Source organism: Neomonachus schauinslandi, chromosome 11 (genome assembly GCF_002201575.2).
Source record: "Neomonachus schauinslandi chromosome 11, ASM220157v2, whole genome shotgun sequence".
NCBI lineage: Eukaryota > Metazoa > Chordata > Mammalia > Carnivora > Phocidae > Neomonachus > Neomonachus schauinslandi.
The window spans coordinates 52,006,262-52,030,976 of NC_058413.1; the positions used below are offsets into that span (position 1 = coordinate 52,006,262).

The window sequence follows — 24,715 nt, forward strand, 5'->3', positions numbered from 1 at the left end:
TTTTCTAAATCCTACCCATTCTTCCATGTCCAGCTTAAGTACCACTTGGTTTTCCCAACAATTTAATGTTCATAACTTCCCTTCCTAACCTCTCCATTACCTTTCTATTACCATTGTGACCATGGTTTTCTAAACCAATACTTTGATAAAGGGCTTTTCTAATTTGGGAATTTACTATTTCAAATTGTAGAAAAATTATATTTTACCTTTCATAATATTTCACCATTATTGAAGAATGGCCACTCTTTTATTTTATTTTATCATTATTATTATTATTTTTTAAGATTTTATTTATTTGAGAGAGAGAGAGAGAGCACATGAGAGGGGGGAGGGTCAGAGGGAGAAGGAGACTCCTGCTGAGCAGGGAGCCCGATGTGGGACTCGATCCAGGGACTCCAGGATCATGACCTGAGCCAAAGGCAGTCGCCTAACCAATTGAGCCACCCAGGCGCCCAAAGAATGGCCACTCTTTTAAACTGTTCCATGCCACACATTTTGAGAATTGTATATATTCATTTCTTTGTGTTTGCTTCAGTTGTCTAATCTTCTTTTCAAGTATGTGTGTCATCTTCCCAATGTATACTTGTATTTGGCTTAGTGGTAAGCAGTGCTTCCATTTTGTTTTCCTTCCTGAGGAGCAATATGAATAGTAGTTAAGAACGTAGAGTTGGACTCAGATTACTTGGGTTCAAATCTTGGCTCTGCTACATGTTGCCTGTAACTTTGAGCAAGTTACTTAATGCTCTGTACTTCAGTTTCCTCATCTGTAAAAATGAAGATGGTAACTCCTGCATAGTTACCTCCTGTAGTTTAGAGTTGGCTTTACTCTTAAGTGCTTTCAGCAGTGTCATTTAGGCTCATTAAATGTTAGCCATGCCTACTACAGGAGAGAAGACTCCCTCACAAGTTTTTAGAGCACTTAATATTTCTTAAAGCATTTTGCAAACAGAATTTAATCAAATTGGAGGACTTTTCTCTGTCATTTGAGATTATATTAGCCATAATGCAGCTATAAGAACCTGTTTAAAGGAGCATAGGGCTAACATTTGTTATATAAGTACCACAGGAATATGGAATGAACAAGCAGTTATACTACACATCTCTGGAACTTGTAAGACACAGCAGAGTGAGCTGGAGACAGATTAAGGGAAATCAGCTTGAGTGGTTGTTTGGGGTATTTATTAATTTATGTATTTTAATGCACAGTTAGAATGATGTCCTCTTTGTAGGTACTTTGACCTCATGTCATAGCATTGTTTTCCTGTCCCTTCTTTAGTTGTGAAGCACTGGAGCCTAACATGGACATTATGTGAAGCCTTATGGGGCCACCTGAAGGAGCCTGACAGCCAGCTGGATGAGCCTAGTGAATACATTCAGATTCTGGAGCGAAGAAGAACTTTTTCTCGCTGGCTGTCCCAAACTGCTGCACTTCAAATTGAGGAGGAAGTCTCCTTAACCAGAAAAGACAGGCCTGTGGAGGCTGTCTTCAGCTACCTCACGGGCAAGAGGATCAGTGAAGCCTGCTCTCTGGCCCAGCAGTCAGGTAGGGCATATGGTCCTTCTCTGCACCCTTATCTACATCCTACTCACCAGTGGTCCCTACCCCTTAACTATAGATTTGCCTTTGTCTTCTAACCTGAAGTAAGTATAAACTTCCCAGGAAGATTGCTGGTTCCTCCAGAATAGGGACTGTGTTTTCTAGTTTTCTCTTTAGAACCTTAAGCATTAAGTTTATTTAGTTAAAATTATTTTAATTTTGTATGCTACATATGCATTTGTAGTAAAACTAGAAGATACAGATAAGCAAAAAGCAATAAACCCAAATCACATAAATCCTTTAGTATTTACTATATACATTTCAATGTACAGCTTGTACTTGGACTGTTTACTTTGTAGTATATAAGGTATATTAAAATTTGTGTACACAAAGCAACATATGCGTATAAACTTTTCAAAGATGGTACCCTGCTACATATATATGTATATGTAGTGTTCTTTTCATGTTCTCTAATACAGATATTATAGTCAAATGCTTTTCAGTATTCTTTTATCTACAAATGTACCATGTTAGCGAATTCCTTTTTTGATATTTAGGCTTTTTTTCCTCCCACTATAAGCAATACTCTGAACCGTTTAAACATAGGTTTTTTGCATTATGTAAATTTAATTTCCGGGTTGAGATATTTACTTTTTTTTTTTTTTTAAGGACTTCCCATTATATATTTGTGCTTTTTTTAGTTCCCCTTCCACTAATGAGAGGCATTCAACAAGTACTTAATAACTGTCCGGACACAAATCTTGATAAGAATAAAAGATGGCATAGTCCAGTATAATCTGTGTATAATAAGATCCCTGATCAAACCTTGTTACTAACTTATCTGAAACCAAATAATTGGATCCATTAATTGGATTTATTTTTTGGAGGACTTGGCCAGTTTGGATTGTAAGGAGCAAATCATAGGAAAGGCTAGAATCAAGAACTTTTCTACATGGACAGTTGCATTCCATGGTCACTACATGTTTAGCCTTTTGTGATCTTCATATATTTTTGTACAGTGAGAATTTGTCTTTAGGATTGGCCTTTTATAAAGTTAAAAAGATTATGAATCATTAAAGAGATAAAGTTATGCTCACCAACACATAAATGTATAGCAGAAGAAAATCTTAAGGAGTGCCAAAAGTCAGGTCCTTAGATTTATTTGTTCCCAAATTCTACTCCCCCCCCCCCTTTTTTTCTTTTCTTTAAGGTTAAACTTTTGGCAAGGCATTACCTTTCAGCTAACTAAAAACTTTTGCTTCACTATCTCCGCTTTTAATAATTGATAGAACAACTAAACAATATCAAGAATGTAAAACACTTGAGACGCCTGGGTGGCTCAGTTGGTTAAGCTTCTGCCTTCCGCTCTGGCCATGATCCCAGGGTCCTGGGATCGAGTCCCACATCGGGCTCCTTGCTCAGCAGGGAGTCTGCTTCTCCCTCTGCTGCTCCCCCAGTTTGTGCGTTCTCTCTCTGACAAATAAATAAATAAAAATCTTCAAAAATTTAAAGAATGTAAAATACTTGAACACTATCAGTGTTACTTTATATATACCAACAAGAAGAAAGACTTCAAATCAATAACCTAAGCTTCTGCCTTAAGAAACTAGTAAAATAAGAACTAAACCGAAAGGTAGAAGAGAAGAAATAGTAAAGACTAGAACAAAAATCAATGAAAATGACAGTGTAAAAAAACAGTAATCAGTAGCACCGAACATTCATTCTTTGAAAAGAGTAAGAAAGTTTACAAACCCTTAACTACACTGATTATGAAAAAGAAAAAAAAAAGGAAAGGCCCAATTTACCAAAAAGCAAGCATGAAAGAAAGAACATCACTACTAACCCTACAGAAAAGGGACTACTATAAGAAATTGTGTGTCATCATATTCAACAACTTAGATAAAATTGACAAATTCCTAGGAAAATATAAATTACCAAAACGGACTCAAGAAAAAGTAGAAAATCTAAATAGATCTGTAACAAGTAAAGAGGTTGAATTAGTAACTAAAAAATCTTCACTCAGAAAAGCCAAGGTCCAGATGTCTTCACTGGTAACCAACACTGTTTTTACAGAAGTAATACCAGTCCTTTACAACTCTTTCAGAAAATAGAGGGAGCACTTCCCATTTTGTTCTATGATGACATTATTACCCTGATGTCAAAGCAAATATACAAAAAACCTACAGCTAACGTCATAATGTTGAGACTGAATGATTTCACCCTAAGATTGGGAACACCGTTTTTATACAGCATTGTAATGGATGTTGTAGCCAGTGTAATCAGGAAAGGAAAAGAAGCAAAAATGGCATGATTCTGTATGTCGACAGTCCTAAGGAATCCACAGAAAAGGCAGTGAGACTAAATAAACTAGTTGAGCAAGTTCTCAGGATTCAAGATTAGTATACAAAATTAAGTTGTGTTTCTATGTATCAGCAACAGACAATCCAAAAATGAAATTAGAAAAACAATTGCATTCACAATAACATCAGAAAGAATAAAATACTTACAAATAAATGTAACAAAAATGAGACTTGTACTATAACTATAAAACAGTAGTGAGGAAATAAAGATCTACATAAACAAAGAAACACATTTCCCGTTCATGGAGTACATCTCAGTTTCAGCACTATTGTCATTTTTGGCTGGTAATTTTTTGTTGTGAAGGCTGTCCTGGGCATTTAATAGCATCCCTGCCCTCTGCCCATAAGAGTCCTTTACCTTCAGTTGTGACAACCAAAAAAATACCTCTAGGCATTGCCAAATGATTGAGTCCCGCATTGGGCTCCCTGCTCCTTGGGAGCCTGCTTCTCCCTCTGCCTCTCTCTCTCTCTCTCTGTCTCTCATGAATAAATAAAAAAAAATTAAAAAAAAAAAAACCACTCAGATTGAGAACCACTAATAGATTGGGAACCTCCGTGTTGTTAATTGATTTGTACATTCAGTGCATTTGTTGTTTTTTTTTTTAAGATTTTTTATTTATTTATTTGACAGAGTTAGCAAGAGCAGGAACACAAGCAGGGGGAGTGGGAGAGGGAGAAGCAGGCTTCCCACTGAGCAGGGAGCCCGACGCGGGGCTCAATCCCAGGACGGTGGGATCATGACCTGAGCCAAAGGCAGACACCCAACGACTGAGCCACCCAAGCGCCCTTAGAGTGCATTTTCTATCAAAATGCCTACAACAGGCATTTTTGCAGAAATTAATAGGCTGATCCTTATTTGGAAATGTAAAAAACCTAAACAGTTTTGGAAAAGAAGAACAAAATCAGGGAACTCAATACTTGTCTGATTTCAAAACTTCTGTAAAGCTGCAGCAGTCAGGACAATGTGGTACTGACATCAGGGTGAACATAGAAAAATAGAAGAGAAATGAGACTTCAAATATAAAACCCTCCCACTTATAGTCAGTTGATTTTGGACAAAGGTGCCAAGATAATTTAAATATGGAAAGGATAGTCTTTTTAACAGATAATGCTGAGCTATGAATATTCATATGCAGAAGATTAATTTATATTCTTACCTTGCACCATACAGTAAAATTAACTTGAGGTAGTACCCTAGAATCCTGCCATTTGTTCAGTATATGTCCTCATCAATGGGAAAGTCTTTGTGAAAAGTCAAGGATTGGCAGAAGCCAGTTGATTGGTTGACAGTGTAATCAAAGCAAAGAGAGGATCTTCATGAATGTATTGTATCAAGCTCTGAACTCGACCATCTCTAGTGACCAGGATATTTATACATCTTGGCCAATAAATCCTCTCTTTTGGTTCTCTGGATACACTGAAATAATCTTTTCTTTTTTCCTTTTAGTATCACTCACCTAGAATACTAGCAGCTCATGGTCAAGTGGGCTACAGCACTAACTGAATGAATCATAGTCCAATCATGCTTTGATTACCTGTATACAGAGAGACCATTTATCCTGCACATTTCCAGATGTGCTCCTGATGCATCATTTCTTTCGTCTAGGCCTCTCTAGTTTGTGGAGGAAACTTTTGCGATGAGAGCCTCAGTTTTGGCAGGATGGTACTTTATGTAGACATGTAAGCACTGACCCATATACAAAAAAGGAGAAGGACTATTGACTTTTAGGTGGTTTGTAGTAAGGGCTGAAACAAAGCATTTTTCTCTTAACTTACAACTTAACTGGAAGTTTTCATAAACTGCAATTTCTATCCCCTCACATTCTGGTTAATAAAAATCTTTTTATTGCCTCAGCCCTTGGTACTTAAAATTTTTTAAGTTTAAAAATTAAAACTTTTTTTAAGTTTTAAAAAAACTTAAAAGCCTCTTACTCTTGAAAAGAGTAAGAAAGTTTACAAACCCTTAACTACACTGATTATGAAAAAGAAAAAAAAAAAAGGAAAGGCCCAAATTACCAAAAAGCAAGCATGAAAGAAAGAACATCACTACTAGCCCTACAGAAAAGGGACTACTATAAGAAATTGTGTGTCATCAAATTCAACAACTTAGATAAAATTGACAAATTCATAAACTGCAATTAGACCTGTGAGAGTGAAAGTCAGTGATTCTCTATACCACACACATGCACGTTTCGTCTACATTTCAGTTTGCCATTTGTCAGTGCCATTCTAGATGGGCATGTTTTCAATTATGTGATCTGTTTTCACTATAAACCTTTGAATCAGATGATACTTTGCTCCATTTTACAGATGAAGTACCTTATCTAGGATCGCAGAAGTAATAGTAGATCTGTCACTGAACTCTGTACATTATACAGTCTATACATAATTTAGGTTAAACTACTTTGAATATTTTCTTCCCAAGCAGAAAATGGTAAGTTCTTGGTCAGTATTTTGGCACTATTGCAGAAAGTAATCACAGTGTGAAGTTCTCCCTCCTGAGGGCTAGAAGAAATAAGATAATACCCCCAAGTGTTTCCCGAAGTCTGTTAATCCTCGTGATCACCAGAGAACTGTTTCTCTTGTAGGTGATCATCGTCTTGCCCTTCTTTTATCCCAGCTGGTGGGTAGCCAGTCAATCCGGGAGCTGCTTACTATGCAGCTGGTGGATTGGCAACAGCTCCAGGCTAACTGTTTCATCCAGGAAGAGAGATTGCGCATCTTTGCCTTGTTGGCTGGAAAACCGGTACTTTCCTCTTTTCTCATAAACTTGCATAAATTTTCTGATAAATTCAAGATGGCTTGAGGTAAAGGGAAAGAGCTATCTTTGTAAATTGTATACTGTGACACATAACTAAACAACTTGTTTTTAAATTTTAGTGGAAGTATTTTGAAATTACAGAGGTACAACATGTACATTGTAAAAGAAAACTGGCTATATAGAAATTAAAACATTAAAATTCACAGTATCCCTTATCCTAGTGGTAAACAACATAAATAATTTGTAGTCTCTTTCCAGACATATTGTAAGTCTATATCAACATATATGTGTGCATATTTACATGTGTGTATATTCCAATAAAATCAGTCATAAATAGTTCTGCAAGTTAACTGTATATGGACATTTTTTCATGTCGTGTAGCATCACTCTTTTTAGTAGCCACTTCTGTTCATTTTATGGGTGATATAATTATTTTAAGCCAGTTTTCTTTTGCTGCCTGCCTGATTGACATCTTGATGTCACTTTCCAAAAATGAAATAGCTGGTCAGAATTTATGCACAAATTAAAGTTTTATAAGATGGCAGCTGTAGGTAGTAAGAAGACCTCCTCTTCACTCTCTGTGGTTCTCATCTCTTCTCAGAGTACCGATAGTCTAAATCCGCCCTCTCACCTGCCACCAAGGAATTATGTATTTTATATTTGGATCATTAACACTGCCAGTCTAGTTCATTTAAAATGTTATTTGAATAGGGGCACCTGGCTGGCTCAGTTGGTAGAGCATGCAACTCTTGATCTTGAAGATCGGGAGTTTGAGGCCCATGTTGGGCATAGAGATTACTTTAAAAAAAGAAATAAAATGTTACTTGAATAAGTGAGTAACTTGCAGATCTGGGCAGTAACAAGAGAATGTATAACACATAGCTGTGATGATGATTTTGTCTCCTGCAGGTATGGCAGCTCACAGAGCACAGGCAAATCAATGTGTGCTCATATTTGGATTGGAAACGCGCCCTGGCTGTTCATCTTTGGTATTTGCTTCCACCAACAGCCTCCATTTCCAGGGCACTCAGCATGTATGAAGAAGCATTTCAGGTATTTATGTCCAGTAGAGCCAACCAAGAGTCATGGGGGGAGTTCTGTTTTTGCCAGAAAAGTCCTGCAGAGAAAAAAACATCAAGGCACACTTCATAATACTTTTTCCTAACTGCTTTTTTTGGAAGTACCATAAAATTGAAATGGACCGAGGAAATCTGATGGGAAACTTTTCTCCTGCCTGTGGACAGGGTTACTCTTAAACTTCTCCAAGTGTCTGCTTCTATTTTATTTAGTATGATGTTTCCACAGTTGACCTTCTTTAAAGCTGTTTTCCTGCCCCCAAATGAGAGGGGTTTTCTTTATTCCTAATGCTGTTTTATCCTTTTGGGAATTCCCTGAGATACAGCCCAACCTCAAGTTTGGTAATAGCCCCAAATTAGCAGGCCTGAAAATTTTGCCTCTAAATATCATATTTCATATGCCTTGACGGTGTTGAGATTAAAGTATTCATTAATGTGAGGGGTGCCTGGGTGGCTCAGTTGGTTGAGCATCTGACTCTTGGTTTTGGCTCAGGTCATGGTCTAAGGGTCGTGAGATCGAGCCACGCATCAGGCTCTGTACTCAACAAGAAGTCTGCTTGAGATTCTTTCTCCCTCTCGCTCTGCTCCCCCTGCCTCACACTCACACTCTCCCTCTCTCTCTCTAATAAATAAATAAAATCTTTTTTATTTTTATTTTTATTTTTTTTAAATATATTTATTTATTTGACAGAGAGAGCACAAGCAGGGGGAGTGGCAGGCAGAGGGAGAGGAAGAAGCAGGCTCCCCACTAAGCAGGGAGCCCAGTGCGGGGCTTGATCCCAGGACTCTGGGATCATGACCTGAGCTGAAGGCAGACGCTTAACTGACTGAGCCACTCAGGTGCCCCAAGTAAGATCTCTTTTTAAAAAATATTATTAATGTGGGGTTTTTTAATTTATTATTTTCTTTAGGGAGAGAGAGAGTACGAGAGGTAGTGGGAGGGTCAGAAGGATAGAGAGAATCCCAAGCAGGCTCCACGCCTGTTTCACAACCCTAAGACCACAACGAGCCAAAACCAAGAGTCGGACGCTTAACCAACTGAGCCACCCAGGCGCCACTATTAATGTTTTTAAAGCCCTCATTTCTTGAGTTCTTTCCTTACTGTCCACAGTTACTATCTTTGATATCACTTGTCAGAATTCTCAGGAGAAAGAGAACACTAAAGAAACTGAGTGTAATAAGAATTGTGACAAGAAATAAAAAAGAATGTGACAAGAAAGGTATGAGGATTAATGACAGCTATCCAAAGTCTTTGATAGTCCCTTAAAGACAGGTGGGCCATGTCACCACAAAATAAGCTTAAGATCTTTGACACCATTAGGGTGTCATCATTCTTAATACATGTGTCTAATTTACTGATACATGATCACATCTAGGGAAACACACTCGCAGGTGGTGTACTGTTTTATCAAATTCTTCCCTTCAGAATTCCTCTGAGGCTGACAGGTATGCCTGCTCCCCACTTCCTGCATACCTGGAGGGCTCTGGCTGTGTGGTAAAGGAGGAAGAAAACTCACAGAGACCACTTCAAGATGTCTGCTTTCATCTTCTAAAACTCTACAGTGATAGGTAAGTCAAAGCCATGCATGATAGTCACTTGAGGACTTAATCAGCCCTAGGGAGTCCTTTCCTGAGTTTTTTCCCTTTAATGTGAAGCCAAATTGCCGTAAGTTTGTATAAATTAACAAAGTATAATTTATAGTAGTTGAATGCAAAGAACATTGGAACTAGGGTTAGAAATCTAAAAAGTGATTAATAAGATACAATTTACAAATAGGGAAGTGTGCATTATAATGTAGTGTAACTGTCATCATCAACATATCAATTACATTACCCCCCAGAAGTTCCCTCATGCCCCTTTGCAATCAGTCCCCACCCCCAAATAAGTAACTAACTGACTTTTTGTTACTATAGATTAATTTTGTGCTCTGTTGGGATCATTCTGTTAAATTTTGTGCCTAGCTTCTTTCGTTCATATAATGGTTTTGAGATTTATCCATATTAATATGTGTATTAGAAGGTTTTTTTATTGCATAATTTCATTTATTGATGGAAAGTTAGTTTTTCTTGATTTTGACTATTATGAATAAAGATGCCATGAACATTTATGTGCAAAAGTGTTCATATCATTTTACATTCACACTAGAACTCTAGGTGTTCCATATCCTCTTCAGAATTTGGTACTGTCAGTTTTTTAGATTTTGCCATTTTAATGGGCATATAGTGGCATCTCATTGTGTGTGTGTTGTTGTTAAACAAGAAACTGGTTTATTTATCCTGCAGCAGTATATGAACCCATTCTATTATTACAGATAATAAGTTAATTAAAACTATCTCAGCGGAACTATTGCACATATTATCAGAAACACTGAGGGATTTTTTCCAGTCGTAACTAATCACTCCTATCTCATTTCAATTATTTAAATACTTTTAAGTATTAAGTATGTAACTATGTTAGAATATGATATAGTTTTTGTTTGTTTTAAGATTTTATTTATTAGAATGCGCACAAGCGGTGGGGGGGGACGGGGATGGGGGCAGAGGGAGAGGGACACAGGGCCTCGATCTCAACCGAGTGAGCCACCCAGGCACTCCCAGATAATACAGTTTTGTATTGTGGTAAACTATAAATAACTAAAGTAGGGCGCCTGGGTGGCTCAGTCGTTAAGCGTCTGCCTTCAGCTCAGGTCATGATCCCAGGGTCCTGGGATCAAGCCCCACATCGGGCTCCCTGCTCTGAGGGAAGCCTGCTTCTCCCTCTCCCACTCCCCCTGCTTGTGTTCCCTCTCTCGCTGTGTTTCTCTCTGTCAAATAAATAAAATCTTAAAATAAATAAAGTAGTGCTTTAATTTGCACTCCTGAATGACTAATGATGTTGAGCATTTTTTCATGTGCTTATTTACCATGGTTTCTATATCTTCCTTTCAAAACTGTTCATATTTCTTTGCCTGTTTTTTAATAGAGTTGTCTTGTGTTGCAATAATTCTTTATATATTCTGGATATATATTATGTATTTTTTTTTCTTTTTTTTTTTACATATATATTTTTTATTATAAATGTGTTTTTGCAATTATCCTAGTATAAGGGCTTGTTTTTTTCAATGTCTCTAATAAAGAAAATGAAGAGAACTTTTACATTTTAAGTTCAATTAAAGTTTTTAAACTATAAAGTCAATTTCTTTACTAGTCTGTTGAGGTTTTCTATTTATTCTTGAGTCACTTTCGATCATTTGCTTCTACTAAGGAATTTGTTTCCCTGAAGTCATCAAATTTATTGGCATAAAGTTATTCATAACATTTTCTTTATCCTTTTTAAATATGTATATGATCTGTAACTGTCTCTCTCCTTGATATTGGTAATGTGTGTCCTTTATCTTTTTTTTTCTTGATTGGTTTACCTACAGCTTTTAGTTTTATTGCTTATCTCTATTATTTGTCCAGTTCAAGATGGATCAGAAACCTAATTTCATACTTAAACCAGAAAACAAACAGAAGAAACCAAACAGGAAAATCTTTGCAACTGTGAGTTAGGCAAAGATTTTTTTGATACCAAATAAATAACCTGTAGAAGAAAAAATTGGTGAACTGGACTTCAGAAAAATTAAAAACTATTAGTCATGAAAAACTGTTAGGAGAATGAAAAGATAAGCCACAGATCGGGGGAAGATACTTGCAATTCATATATCTGATAAAGACCTTGTATCCAGAACATATAAAGAATTCCTTTTAAAAAAAAAAAAAGATTTTATTAATTTGAGAGAGAGAGTGTGCAGGCAGGTGGAGTGGGAGAGGAAGAAGCAGACTCCGTGCTAAGCGTGGAGCCTGACGCGGGGCTCGATCTCTCAACCCTGAGATCATGACCTAAGCTGAAATCAAGAGTTGGATGCTTAACTGACAGAGCCACCCAGGTGTCCCCAGAACATTTAACGAACTCTTAAAACTCAATAATAATTAAACAATCCAATTTTAAAAGTGGGCAAAATATTTAGGGGCGCTTGGGTGGCTTAGTCGGTTAAGTGGCTGCCTTCGGCTCGGGTCATGATCCCAAGGTCCTGGGATCGAGCCCTGCATCGGGCTCCCTGCTCAGCGGGAAGCCTGCTTCTCCCTCTCCCACTCCCCCTGCTTGTGTTCCCTCTCTCGCTGTGTCTCTCTCTGTCAAATAAATAAATAAAATCTTAAAAAAAAATGGGCAAAATATTTAAACATTTGCTTTACCAAAGAAGACCTAGATGTCAAGCACATGAAAAAGTGTTTTCAGCATCAATAGACAACAGGGAAATGCAAATTAAAACCATCATGGGGTACCACTGTCCACCTATTAGAATATGATTAGAAATTAAAAAGACCTAGGGCGCCTGTGTGGCTCAGTCAGTTAAGCCTCCGACTCTTGATCTCACCTCAGGTCTTAGGGTCATGAGTGCAAGAGTCTCCCAGCATGGAACCTACTTTAAAAAAAAAAACCTGTACCAAGTGTTGTGATAGATGTGGAAGCAACTTGAATTCTCATACACTGCTGGTGAAAAATGTAAAATGGTCTTGGCACTTTCGTAAACAGTTTGGCAGCTTAGAAAGTTAGACATACACCTGCCTGCATATGATCCAGTCATGCCACTCCTAGGTATTTACCCAAAAGAATGAAAACATATATCTATATACAAATGTTTGTAACAGCTGTTTGTAATGGTCCAAAATTGGAAACAAGCCAAATTTCTATCAACAGGTGAATAGATAAACAAATTGTGGTATATCTATGTAATGGAATGCTACTCAGCAATAAAAGGGAATGAACTGTTGATACACAAGATAACAGAGTGAATCACAAGATAATTTTACTTGGTTTTGAAAGAGGTGAGACAAAAAAGTACCCAGAAACATACATATTGTATGATTCCAATTTACCTAAAATTCTGGAACATGCAAACTGATTAATCCCAGAAGACAGATCAGTGGTTGCCTGGGAAGAGTGGGTATAAGGAGGGGCAGGAAGAGGGGGATTACAAAGAGTCAAAAGGAAACTTTTGGAGGTGATGAGTGTGTTTGTTATCTTGACCTTGGTGGTAATTTCACAGGTGTGTACATATGTTAAGACTTAATGAAAATTGTACATTCTAAATATGTTCTGTTTACTGTATATCAGGTTTTTTTAATGTCGAAAAACAGAAAAAGAAAGGAATATCTCAAAGTGCCAGTAATAGAGAAACTGGAGCCACAAGGAGATAGTGAACCTTGTTCTCATGAAAGGTAGAATTGCTGTGACTAAACCCTTACATAAAGTCCACACTCTGTCCCATACAAATAAATAGACTAGAACTGCACTGTCCAACATAATAACTGCTATTCAGATACAACTATTTTAAGTAAACTTTTAAATTTAGTTACACATTCATAGTAGTCACATTTCAAGTGTCTAATAGCCACATGTGGCTGGCTATTGGCTATCATTGGTCAGGGCAGGTTATAGAACATTTCCATCATCCCACAAAGTTCAGTTTGACAGCACTGGTCAAGAAAACTTCTGTCCATTACTTGGGGAAGTATTAGGAAGTTATAAAATGTCTGGGATCTTAGGTAAAAAGGTAAAGTTATTGGATGGTGATCTAAGCCTTAAAACTTGCAGGTGTGAGATCTTAGTTTAATAGGGAATTGCAAGCTAAGAACTTTACACATAAACTGGTCCAGGACCATTAAAATCTTTGGGATGCCAGCAGAAGAAAGAGCAAAAGTCTGAATTTTTTCAGACGTTTGCTGGGCACCTGAATTTCCTTATATAGAGAATAATCCCCACTGTAGACAAAATCAGAGGTAGAGATTACAAGCCATAGAAGGAAGTAACCATCATGAAGACGAGCTGTTCAAACAAACAGGAGACTTAGCACTCCAACAACTTCATGTAATAGAACAGTCTGGAAAATCCTAATTTAACTGCATGTTTTTAATGGTTAAGAAAAGTATCGGGGTGCCTGGGTGGTTCAGTCGGCTAACCATCTGAACTTCGACTCAGGTCATGATCTCAGGGTCCTGGGATCCTGGGATCAAGGCTGCACTCAGCAAAAGGTCTACTTCTCCCTCCCCCTCACTCCTCCCTAACTCATGCGCTCTCATACACTCTCTTTCAAATAAATAAAATTTTAAAAATAAATAAATGGTTAAGTGAAGGAATGAAGACTAAGAGTTGTGAAGACTCCATGTACACTAGGATGGTAAATATCTAAGCCAAACAAATACCAGCAAACCTATCAGATCACACAACCACAGAAGAGGAGGTGCCTTCATATTTAGTAGGATCTGTAATCTGGCTGAACCTAGAAGTAGACTGATAGAGCACAGTCTCAGAGGGAGACCATGTGGTCTATAATGCTGCTTTTCTCGGGTGCCTGCCTTTATTATCTTCTAAACCATATCCAGAACGGTTGACCTGTCCAGTGCAGGTGGTCTGCTGCCTTGATATGGTAACTCTCAGCACGTTTTCCTTTGCAGACATTATGATCTCAACCAGCTGCTGGAGCCTCGAAGCATAACAGCCGATCCTTTGGACTATCGCCTAAGCTGGCACTTGTGGGAGGTGCTGCGGGCTCTTAACTATACCCATCTCTCAGAACAGTGTGAGGGTGTGCTACAGACCAGTTATGCTGGCCAACTGGAAAGTGAGGGGCTCTGGGAGTGGGCCATCTTTGTCCTCCTGCACATTGACAACTCAAGGTGAGTAAGAAGCTATCAACCCACTATACATTTAGTGCTACAGGGCAGTGCCAATGACATCAGTCTCCTAGGGTTTAATTGAGTAAGTAAGCATCTAGAATATATTTTGGGTCCAGCCTTGTGATAAACCTTAGGACAGTTCAACTCGCAGCTATCTCTTTATTCATGTGAACAAGTTGGAAGTGAGACTGCCTTAAGTGCCAAATTATGCTATTTATTATAAGACCTCTCAGTAGTCTAAGAAGTGAGAAGCGATCTCTGCAGTGATCAGGGAATACCCTAGACAGGAACAGGAAATAATTAACAGGAAAGGGAAGGGTATGTCCACATGGGGCTACCCCATTAACTTAGACACAGATTCACTTGAATGTTGCATGGTTAGGAATTGTGCAGAAACAATGTTTGCTGAGCTGCCTCAGTGGATCTGTGGAGGGAGTGATGTAATGAGTTGGCAAGGAGGGCCCCTGCTTTTTCTGTCTGCTGGCTTTCTCCCTCTCTGGTTTTCCCTTGCCATCCACCCACACCTACCCCTCAAGTTTGATAGTATCGTATTTACCAGTATATCCTTGCTTAGATGCCTAATGTTTTCGCTCTTATCCTAAAAGAGCCTTTTCTCCATGGTGTGAATGAGATAAAGTTGGAGACTTCCTTTTTCGTTAATGGTAGTAGCATGGCATTACACTAATAACAAAAACATTTGTATAGTACTTTGTCGTATAGTATTTTTACATATATTTATACTGTTGTAAATACTTTACAACTCAATTGTAATTGATCAACTCAGTGCTCATAATGAACCTATAAGCGCTCTTACAATCTCTGTTTTATAGATGCGCAGCCTAAGACACAGAGAGATTAAGTAATTTTTGCTCAAGGTCACATGGCTAGTAAATGGCAGTCTTCAACTCAAGACACCCAGAGTCTGTGCTCTTAATCATTATGCTGCACTCTCTGTCATGTTACATAGTGTGGAAAGAAGTTGAGTTTTGTAGTCAGACCTCCCTTAATTCTAGATCCATCATGTACTCACTTTGACCTGGAGTAAAGCTTACTCACTTTGATTTTTGGTTAAAGATACTTTCTTTTTATCAGTAAAATCATAATATTAATGCCTACCTAGTCAAAGGTGCTTGTGGGATTAAAGGAGGAAAAGTAGGAGTGCCTGGCTGGCTCAGTTGGTGGAGTATGTGACTCTTGATCTTGGGGTCGTGAGTTCGAGCCCCACATTGGGCAGAGATTACTTAATAAAAAATTTTTAAGGGGCTCCTGGGTGGCTCAGTAAGTTAAGCATCCGACTCTTGGTTTCAGCTCAGGTCATGATCTCAGGATCGTGAGATCAAGCCCCATGTGGGTCTCTGTGCTCAGCACAGTCTGCTTGAGATTCTCTACCTCTTCCCTCCCACTTTGCCCCTCTCGCAGCTCTCTCTTTCTCTCTCTCTCTAAAATCAATGAAATCTTAAAAAAAAAAAAAAAAATTTTTTTTTAAAGGGAGTAAAAGTATAAAGCATCTAGCACAGCCTTCCGTTTAAGGAATTTCTCCTCTTCTCCCTTACCAGGAAGCAAAATGACTTCATACTTCCCTTTGAGTTTATTTAAATTCATGGGGAATTTCACATGGTAAAAGGCTGGCTAATAAGATTACTGATGGTTTAAGAGTAGGCTCTAGGGAAGCCTATTTTCTGATAAAGGATTTTTTTAAATGAATTTTTCAATTTATTTTGTTTTTTTATGTATGTCATCTCTACACTCAACATGGGGTTCAAACTCAGGACCCTGCTCTTCTGACTGACCCAGCCAGGTGCCGCCTGATAAAGAATTTTAGAAACGAAGCAGTTGAGATTGGGGGTCCGTGGAAAGCCTTGAGAAGATCCTTGAAAAGGTGTTCAGAAAAGATTCTAAGACGAGGAAACTAGTTTTGATTTGATATTTAAATCTGGTCCTTTGGGGAGCGCCTGGGTGGCTCAGTCAGTTAAGCGTCTGCCTTCAGCTCAGGTCATGATCCCAGGGTCGTGGGAACATGATCCGAGGGTCGTGGGATTGAGCCTGCTCAGCAGGGAGCCTGCTGCTCCCTCTCCCTCTCCCAATCTCCCTGCTTGTGTTCTCTTGCTCTCCCTCAAATAAATAAATATGGTCCTTTGTGGCACCTGAGTGGCTGAGTCTGTTGAGCGTCCGACTCTTGATTTCGGCTCAGATCATGATCTCAGAGTAGTGGGGTCAAACCCCGCATAGGGCTCTGCGCTGCTTGAGATTCTCCCTCTCCCTCTGCCCATCCCCCCCCCGGCTCTCTCCCACTCTCTCGCCCTCTGAAATAAATAACATCTTTTATTTTTTTTAAAGATTTTATTTATTTATTTGAGAGAGAGAGAATGAGAGACAGCACAAGAGGGAAGAGGGTCAGAGGGAGAAGCAGACCCCCCGCTGAGCAGGGAGCCCAATGCGGGACACGATCCCAGGACTCCAGGATCATGACCTGAGCCGAAGGCAGTCGCTTAACCAACTGAGCCACCCAGGCGCCCTAAATAACATCTTTTAAAAGAAAAATAAATAAATGGCTGGTCCTTTGGCCCAGATAGGAAAGGACTCTCCTTAAGGGGCCTTGAGACCAAAAAGAGGGTAGCCTAAATCTAGAGGCAGAGAGAAAATGAATTAGGAAAGCTGATGGCTTTGAAGGGAAAAAAGCAAACAAGGACCTGGAAGAGACCTTACCTTTCAAAACTAATTCATTTACTTGTACTGACCATATGGGAGAAGAGGAAGGGAGAAGGTTGGAAATGAACTACAAAGAACTACTCTGTGGAGAATAGGATTCTCCTATCCTAGTCCTTGATCTCCTGTTACTAGGAAGAAAATAAAAAAGAGGGAAAGCCTTTTCTTAGCACTGGACAATCTTCCCTAGAGTATTAGTTTTCACTGTTTTTTGATCATGAAACTATAATGTGCTTAGATACTTCTATTTTATTTAAAAAATAAATGGTGATATGCCTCTTTTTTTTTTTTTTTTTTTTTTAAGTGAAGTTTGAAGTGGTTTACTCATTTTTAAGACCTGTAGTTTGAGAGACTATCTCAGGGGTCACTCTGCCCTGGCTGAGGCAGCCTTCTCCATCAGTGAGGATAGGATGTATTCAGCATTGTCTTTCTTCCTACAGCATGCGTGAGAAGGCGGTTCGAGAGCTGCTTACCCGGCACTGCCAACTATTAGAGACCCCGGAATCTTGGGCTAAGGAGACTTTCCTGACCCAGAAGCTTTGTGTGCCTGCTGAGTGGATTAATGAGGCCAAAGCAGTTCGAGCACACATGGAATCTGACAAGCACTTGGAGGCCCTCTATTTATTTAAAGCTGGACACTGGAACCGCTGCCACAAATTCATCATCAAGCACTTAGCTTCTGGTGAGTGCTTCAGACTAGGGCCTGTGTCTCCTGGAATCACCCCAAATTCTTCCAACCCCAGAACCCCATGATTAGTCAGGCCGGAGATGATGTTCTGGAACTTTGCAGTCTTGAATCAGATTACACTTTGCAAAAGTTCTCTGTGCAGAAGAAACTTGGGCAGGGGTTGACAGGTTGTTTACTTTACTATTTGCCAAGGTTATGATTGATATACATGAATTATGTTGAACTCCTTGTGTGTTTAGGGAATTTTATCTACCAGAATGAATAAGGAGACATTATAACTGATACCACAGAAATACAAAGGATCATTAGAGACTACTATGAACAGTTATATACCAACAAATTGGACAACCTAGAAGAATTGGATAAATTCCTAGAAACATAGCCTTCCAAGACTGAATCAGGAAGAAATAGAAAATCTGAACAGACCAATTAGTAGTAAAGCAGATTGAATCAGTAATCAAAAAAACGCCCTACAAGTAAAAGTCCAGGACCAGATGGCTTCACTAATGAATTCTACCAAACATTCAAAGAATTAATACCAATCCTTCTCAAACTCTTCCAAAAAATAGAGGGGAGAACATTTCCAAACTTACTTTATAAGGCCAGCATTACCCTGATACCAAAACCAGACAAGGATACCATAAGAAAAGGAAAGTACAGACCAATATCATTGGAGAAGCTGATGGTTCACCAGGGATAGATGCAGAAATTCTCAGCAAATTATTAGCAAACCAAATTCAGCAATACATTAAAAGGATTATACACCATGATCAAATGAGATTTATAACAGGGATGGTTTAACATTTACAAATCAATCAGTGTGACACACCACATTAACAAAATGAAGGATAAAAATCATATGATCATCTCAATAGATGCAGAAAAAGCATTTGGTAAATTCAACATCCATTTGTAACAAAAACTAGTTGGTATAGAAGGAACTACCTCAGTAATAAAGTCCATATATGACAAGCCCATAGCTAACATGCTCAATGGTGAAAAGCTTTTAGCTTTTCCTCTAAGATCAGGAAGAAGACAAGGAAGGGTTCCCACTGTTACCACTTCTGTTGCATTCCTATACACTAATAATGAATTATGAGAAAGAGGAATTAAGAAAATCCCAGGGACACCTGGGTGGCTCAGTCAGGTAAGCATCTGCCTTCGGCTCAGGTCATGGTCCCAGGGTCCTGGGATCAAGTCCTGCATTGGGCTCCTTCCTTAGCGGGGAGCCTACTTCTCCCTCTGCCTGCCACTCCCCCTACTTGTGCACTCACTCGCTCTCTCTCACAAATAAATAAAATCTTTAAAAGGAAAGCAATCCCATTTTCAATTGCATCAAAAAGAATAAAAGTACTTAGGAATAAATTTAACCAAGGAGGTCAAAGACCTGTATCCTGAAAACTATGACATTGATCAAATAAAGACACAAAGAAATGGAAAGATACCCATGCTTGTGATCTGGAAGAATTAATGTTGTTAAAATGTCCTTACTACCTAAAACAGTCTACAGATTCACTGTAATTCCTGTCAAAATTCCAATGGCATTTTTCACAGAGCTAGAGCAAATAACTAAAATTTGTGTGGAACCACAAAAGACCTCCAGTAGCCAAAGTGATCTTGAGAAAGAAGAACAAACTGGAGACATCACATTCCCTGATTTCAAACTCAATTACAAAGCATAATCAAAACAGTATGGTATAGGCCTGAAAACAGACACATAGATAATTGGAATAGAATAGAGAGACCTGAAATAAACCCACATATGTGGTCAATTAATTTATGACAGAGGAACCAAGAATATACAGTTTTTTCAATAAATGGTGTTGGGAAGACTGGACAGCCACATGCAAAAGAATTAAGCCGGACCACTATCTAATTCCATGTACAAAAATTAACTCAAAATGGGTAAAGGCTTGGGGCATCTGAGTAGCTCAGTGATTAAGCGTCTGCCTTCGGCGCAGGTCATGATCCCAGGGTCCTGGGATCAAGCCCCGCATTGGGCTCCCTGTTCCACAGGAAGCCTGCTTCTCCCTCTCCCTCTCCCACTCCCCCTGCTTGTGTTCCCTCTCTCGCTGTGTCTCTCTCTTGTCAAATAAATAAAATCTAAAAAAAAAAAAAAAATGGGTAAAGGCTTAAACTCCAGGGCACCTGGGTGGCTCAGTCGGTTGAGTGTCTGCCTTTGGCTTAGGTCATGATCCCAGGGTCCTGAGATCAAGCCCTGCATTGGGCACCCTGCTCAGTGGGGAGCCTGCTTCTCCTTCTCCCTCTGCCTGCCGCTCCCCTTGCTTGTGCTCTCTCTGTCAAATAAATAAAATCTAAAAAAAAGACTTAAACTGTAAGACCCAAAAGCATAAAACTAAAAGAAAACATAGGCATAGGCAGTAAGCTCCTTGACACCCATCTTGGTGATGATTTTTTTTTTTTGGATGGGACACCAAAATCCAAGGCAACAAAAGGAGAAATAAATGGGGCTACATCAAACTAAAAGAAGTTTCTGCATAGCTTCAAAGGAAACCATCAACAAAATGAAAAGGCAACCTAGGAATGGGAGAAAGTGTAAATCATTTATCTGATAAAGGGTTAACCTCCAAAATATTTAAAGAACTCGTAAAAATAACCAAAAAAAATCTTTAAAAAATTAGAGGATCTGAGTGGACATTTTTCTTTTTTTTTTTTAAGATTTTATTTATTTACTTGACAGAGACACAGCGAGAGAGGGAACACAAGCAGGGGGAGTGGGAGAGGGAGAAGCAGGCTTCCCGTGGAGCAGGGAGCCCGATGTGGGGCTCGATCCCAGGACCCTAGGATCATGACCTGAGCCGAAGGCAGACGCTCAACAACTAAGCCACCCAGGTGCCCCTGAGTGGACATTTTTCTAAAGAAAACATATACAGATGGCCAGCAGTTACAATGAAATGATGCTCTACATCACTAATCAGAAATTCAAATCAAAGCCATAATGAGATACCACCTCATCCCTGTTAGAATTGCTATTGTCATAAAGATATAACAAGGTTCGTGAGGATGTGGAGAAAAGGGAATCCTTGTGCACTGTTGGTGGGCATGTAAATTGGTGTGGCCACTATGGAAAACAACATGGAGGTTCCTCAAAAAATTAAAAGTAGAATTACCATATGATCTAGCCATTCCATAATTATCCAAATTACTCCATAATTATCCAAAGAAAACAAAAACACAACTCGAAAAGAAATATGCAGCCCCATGTTCATTGCAACATTATTTACAATAGCCAAGATAGGGAAATGAAATCAGTAGATGAATGGATAAGGGAAATGTGTGTGTGCATGTGTGTATATATGCATTGTATACATATACAATGGAATATTACTCAGCCATAAAGAAGAATGAAATCTTAACATTTGCAACAATATGCATGGACCTCAAGGCATTACGCTAAGTGAAATAAGTCAGAGAAAGACAAATACTGTATGATCTCACTTGTATGTGGAATCTTTAAAAAAGAAAATGGCTTATAGATACAGAAAACAGATTGGTGGTTGGCAAAATGAGTGAAGGGAGTCAAAAGGTACAAGCTTCCAGTTATGAAATATTTAAGTCATGAGGATGAAATATATGTTACACATATATACATGTGTACGTGTATGTATATACAAATATACATTAACCATACTAATAATGTATTGTAACAAAAGCATGCAACTCTTGTTCTCAGGTTGTGAGTTCAAGCCCCATGCTGGATATAGAGATTGCTTAAAAATAAAATCTTTAAAAAAACAGAAAGTTGCTAATAGAGTAAATCTTAAAAGTTCTCATCACAAGAAAAAGAATTCTGTAACTCTCTGTGATAACAGATACTAACTAGACATTGTGGTGATCATTTGCAATATAAACAAGTATTGAATCATTATTTTGTGTACCTGAAATTAACATAATATTATAGGTCAATTATGTCTCAAATTTTAAAAAGAGAAAACAGAAAAAAAAAACCCACCAGAAATCTCTGTTTGGGGAACTGAAGCAAGAAATTTTTCACATTTTCTTTGGAGAATTTCAAGATACCTACTTGTAATTCTCTAGTCTGACCCAACATTATTTCCCCTTCCTTCCTGTTTTAGATTTCTGCCATGTTCTCTCTGTACTTTTGAGAACCATATAGTTGTGTAGACAGAGTGTTTAATATTTTGTTTCTTCAGATGCCATCATTAATGAGAACTATGACTACCTGAAGGGGTTCTTGGAAGACCTGGCACCTCCAGAGCGCAGCAGCCTAATCCAGGACTGGGAAACATCTGGGCTTGTTTACTTGGACTATATTCGGATCATTGAGATGCTTCACCGGATACAGCAGGTACCTGAATTCCTTAAACTACTACTTGGTTTTCCTTTTCCCTGGCCCTTAAAGCCACAGAGACCTCAAAAGTTCTGAGCAACCACTTGAAAAACTCATTGGCAGAGAACTGTCAGTGCAGGAGGAACGTTTTGATGAGGCTAATTTGCTGTAGTCACTATGACAGCTATATCAAAACTTAAAAAAACTTTTGAGCTTATTACCAAGTAGTATGTACAGTAGACATTCCTGCGGCTTGTCCACTTATAGTCTCCTCCCCTTGTCCAGCCCTCCTTTGAGTGAAAGGCTCAGGGATGAGAGAGAGAGTAAGGTCAGAGATTTGGTGAAGGTAGTAATTGTTTCACACATAATTTGGCATGTTTTTTTTGTTGTTGTTGTTTTTTAAAGATTTTATTTATTTATTTGACAGAGAGGGATCACAAGCAGGGGGAGTGGGAGAGGGAGAAGCAGGCTCCCCGCAGAGCAGGGAGCCCGATGCGGGACTCGATTCCAGGACCCTGGGATCATGACCTGAGCCGAAGGCAGTCGCTTAACCGACTGAGCCACCCAGGCTCCCCATTTGGCATGTTTTAACATTCCAAGTATTACAGGGTTTTTTTTAATCTTCATCAAAATATATTGGGGTCAGTCTCAGTAGTCATAAGATAGGCCTCAATTGCTTATAGCACAAAGACCAGACGCTCAAACATAGAATTCAAGCCCACATAGAGGTTTTTACCTGTCACTCCTGCCTTCTAATAGTGTTAACCCGCATTCCAGTTGCCAACCTGCTCTGCTCTCATCACACTAAATTACTCATGGTGTTTCCAGCAAAGTTTGTTTTATTTCACTCTTCAGCACACACACATCCTTTAAGATCTACATTGCTGTAAACTCTACTTTGTTCTCCTTTTCCCCTAAGAAATGTTAATCGCACTTTCTTTTTTGCTGTCAAAGCACTTGGTACATTTGTTTACTGACTCTTATTAATTACTTACCCACATCTGTCTTTAGGTTATCATGAGCTCCTTTTGGGGAGATCATCTTTAAAATTAAAGGCAATAGAGTATAGAGGGTAAGAATCAAGTTCTGTAGCCAAACGGTTAGGTTCAATTCATGGTTCCCTCCCTCACTAGCTATGTGACCTTAAGCAAATAAATTAGCCTCTCTTTGTCTCCTCTGAAAAGTGGGGGTGGGGGGGGCAGGTGGAGCACAGATTATCGTAGATATCTGACAGTTGTCATAACGATTAAAATATACTTAAAGTGTTTTAGCAGACTATATATATTAAGTGCTTAGTAATTGTTATCTGTTATCCTTATCAAAATCCCTACTAACACAGCGCCGGGCATATAATATGCATAATTTATTATTTGTTACACTTTTAGGATAAATTAATATTATTTGCTACACTTTTAAAAATTAAGAGCATCACCTCTATTATCACTGAAGAAAACTCTTTTCTAGTTGAATATTAATACATTTATATAACCTAGTTTTTGCGAACTTACTATGTCCCAAGCACTGGTGGATTTGGGGGATATAAAGGTAAGCAGTAGTATATGTTTTGCCCTTACCAAAGTAATAATTTTGGTGAGGAAGATATATATATGGGTAAGCCAGCAGTTACTATAGAATGGTAAGTGTAGGGATTAAGCAAAGAGTGTTTTGTAGCAGCACATAAACGGAGTACCTAACCCAGTCTGAGGGAGTCAATAAGACTTTCTAGAAGTGGCACCTAAGCTCCCTAAGGATGAAAAAAGAGGATGGGTGGGACAGAACGTTTCAACAGAGGGAATAGCATGAGTATGAGCCTAGAGATCAGAGAGATGATAGTGCTTCCAGGGGACTTGGTTTTTGTTTTTGTAAGATATTCAGTCATTCATTTTGTCCATTTTATTTATTTATTTATTTATTTATTTATTTAAAGCGTGAATGAGTGGGGGAGGTGCAGAGGGAGCGAGACAGTCTCCAGCAGACTCCATGCCGACATGGGGCTCAGTCCCAAAACCCTGAGATCATGACCTAAACCTAAATCGGGAGTCAGCCACTCAACTGACTAAGCCACCCAGGCAACTGTCCAGGGAACTTTGAATAAGGTGGTTTGGAGTGGAGAGGGGAGCGTGTAGGTGTAGTAAAGCCACAGAATCTCTCACCTGGCCTGCTATAGTAGACACCATGCAGCAACCAGAGTTATTTTTCTAATACACAAGACGTATCATCTCACTCTCGTCTAAAACCTTCCAGTGGATTCTCATTTCACTTAGAATAAAGTGCTCCTTAGCAAGTCTTACAAAGCTCTGCATCAATAATTCTTACCTTTTTTTGCTATGGACCTCCTTGACAGTCTGGTGAAGCTCATGGATGGCTGTCTAATGTGTTTTAATGCATAAAATTTAAATTCATGGGATTACAAAGGAAACCAATATGTTAAAATACAGTTATCAAAATATTAAGAACTTAAGGTAATAAGTGGTTTATTTAACATCTTAAATTTAACAAGCCTAGCAGTGGATCTCCTAACTACTCTAATTTTGAAGTACTATATTTAAAAATCACTAACAACTGTAATGTAATAT

The 24,715-nt window shown here is 38.7% G+C and overlaps 1 protein-coding gene across 4 annotated transcripts in view; it reads left to right on the plus strand.

The window, feature by feature from the left end:
- The window catches only part of NUP98 (nucleoporin 98 and 96 precursor), a 119,958-nt gene that overhangs the window by 92,008 nt on the left and 3,235 nt on the right, over positions 1–24,715 (plus strand). For all 4 annotated transcript variants that reach the window (XM_021704647.2, XM_021704644.2, XM_021704645.2 and 1 more), the window contains 7 exons: positions 1,277–1,543; positions 6,486–6,643; positions 7,568–7,711; positions 9,161–9,303; positions 14,212–14,433; positions 17,580–17,821; positions 22,003–22,157. In XM_021704647.2, the coding sequence (XP_021560322.1) occupies positions 1,277–1,543; positions 6,486–6,643; positions 7,568–7,711; positions 9,161–9,303; positions 14,212–14,433; positions 17,580–17,821; positions 22,003–22,157 (1,331 nt within the window). The remainder of the gene's footprint in view (positions 1–1,276; positions 1,544–6,485; positions 6,644–7,567; positions 7,712–9,160; positions 9,304–14,211; positions 14,434–17,579; positions 17,822–22,002; positions 22,158–24,715) is intronic.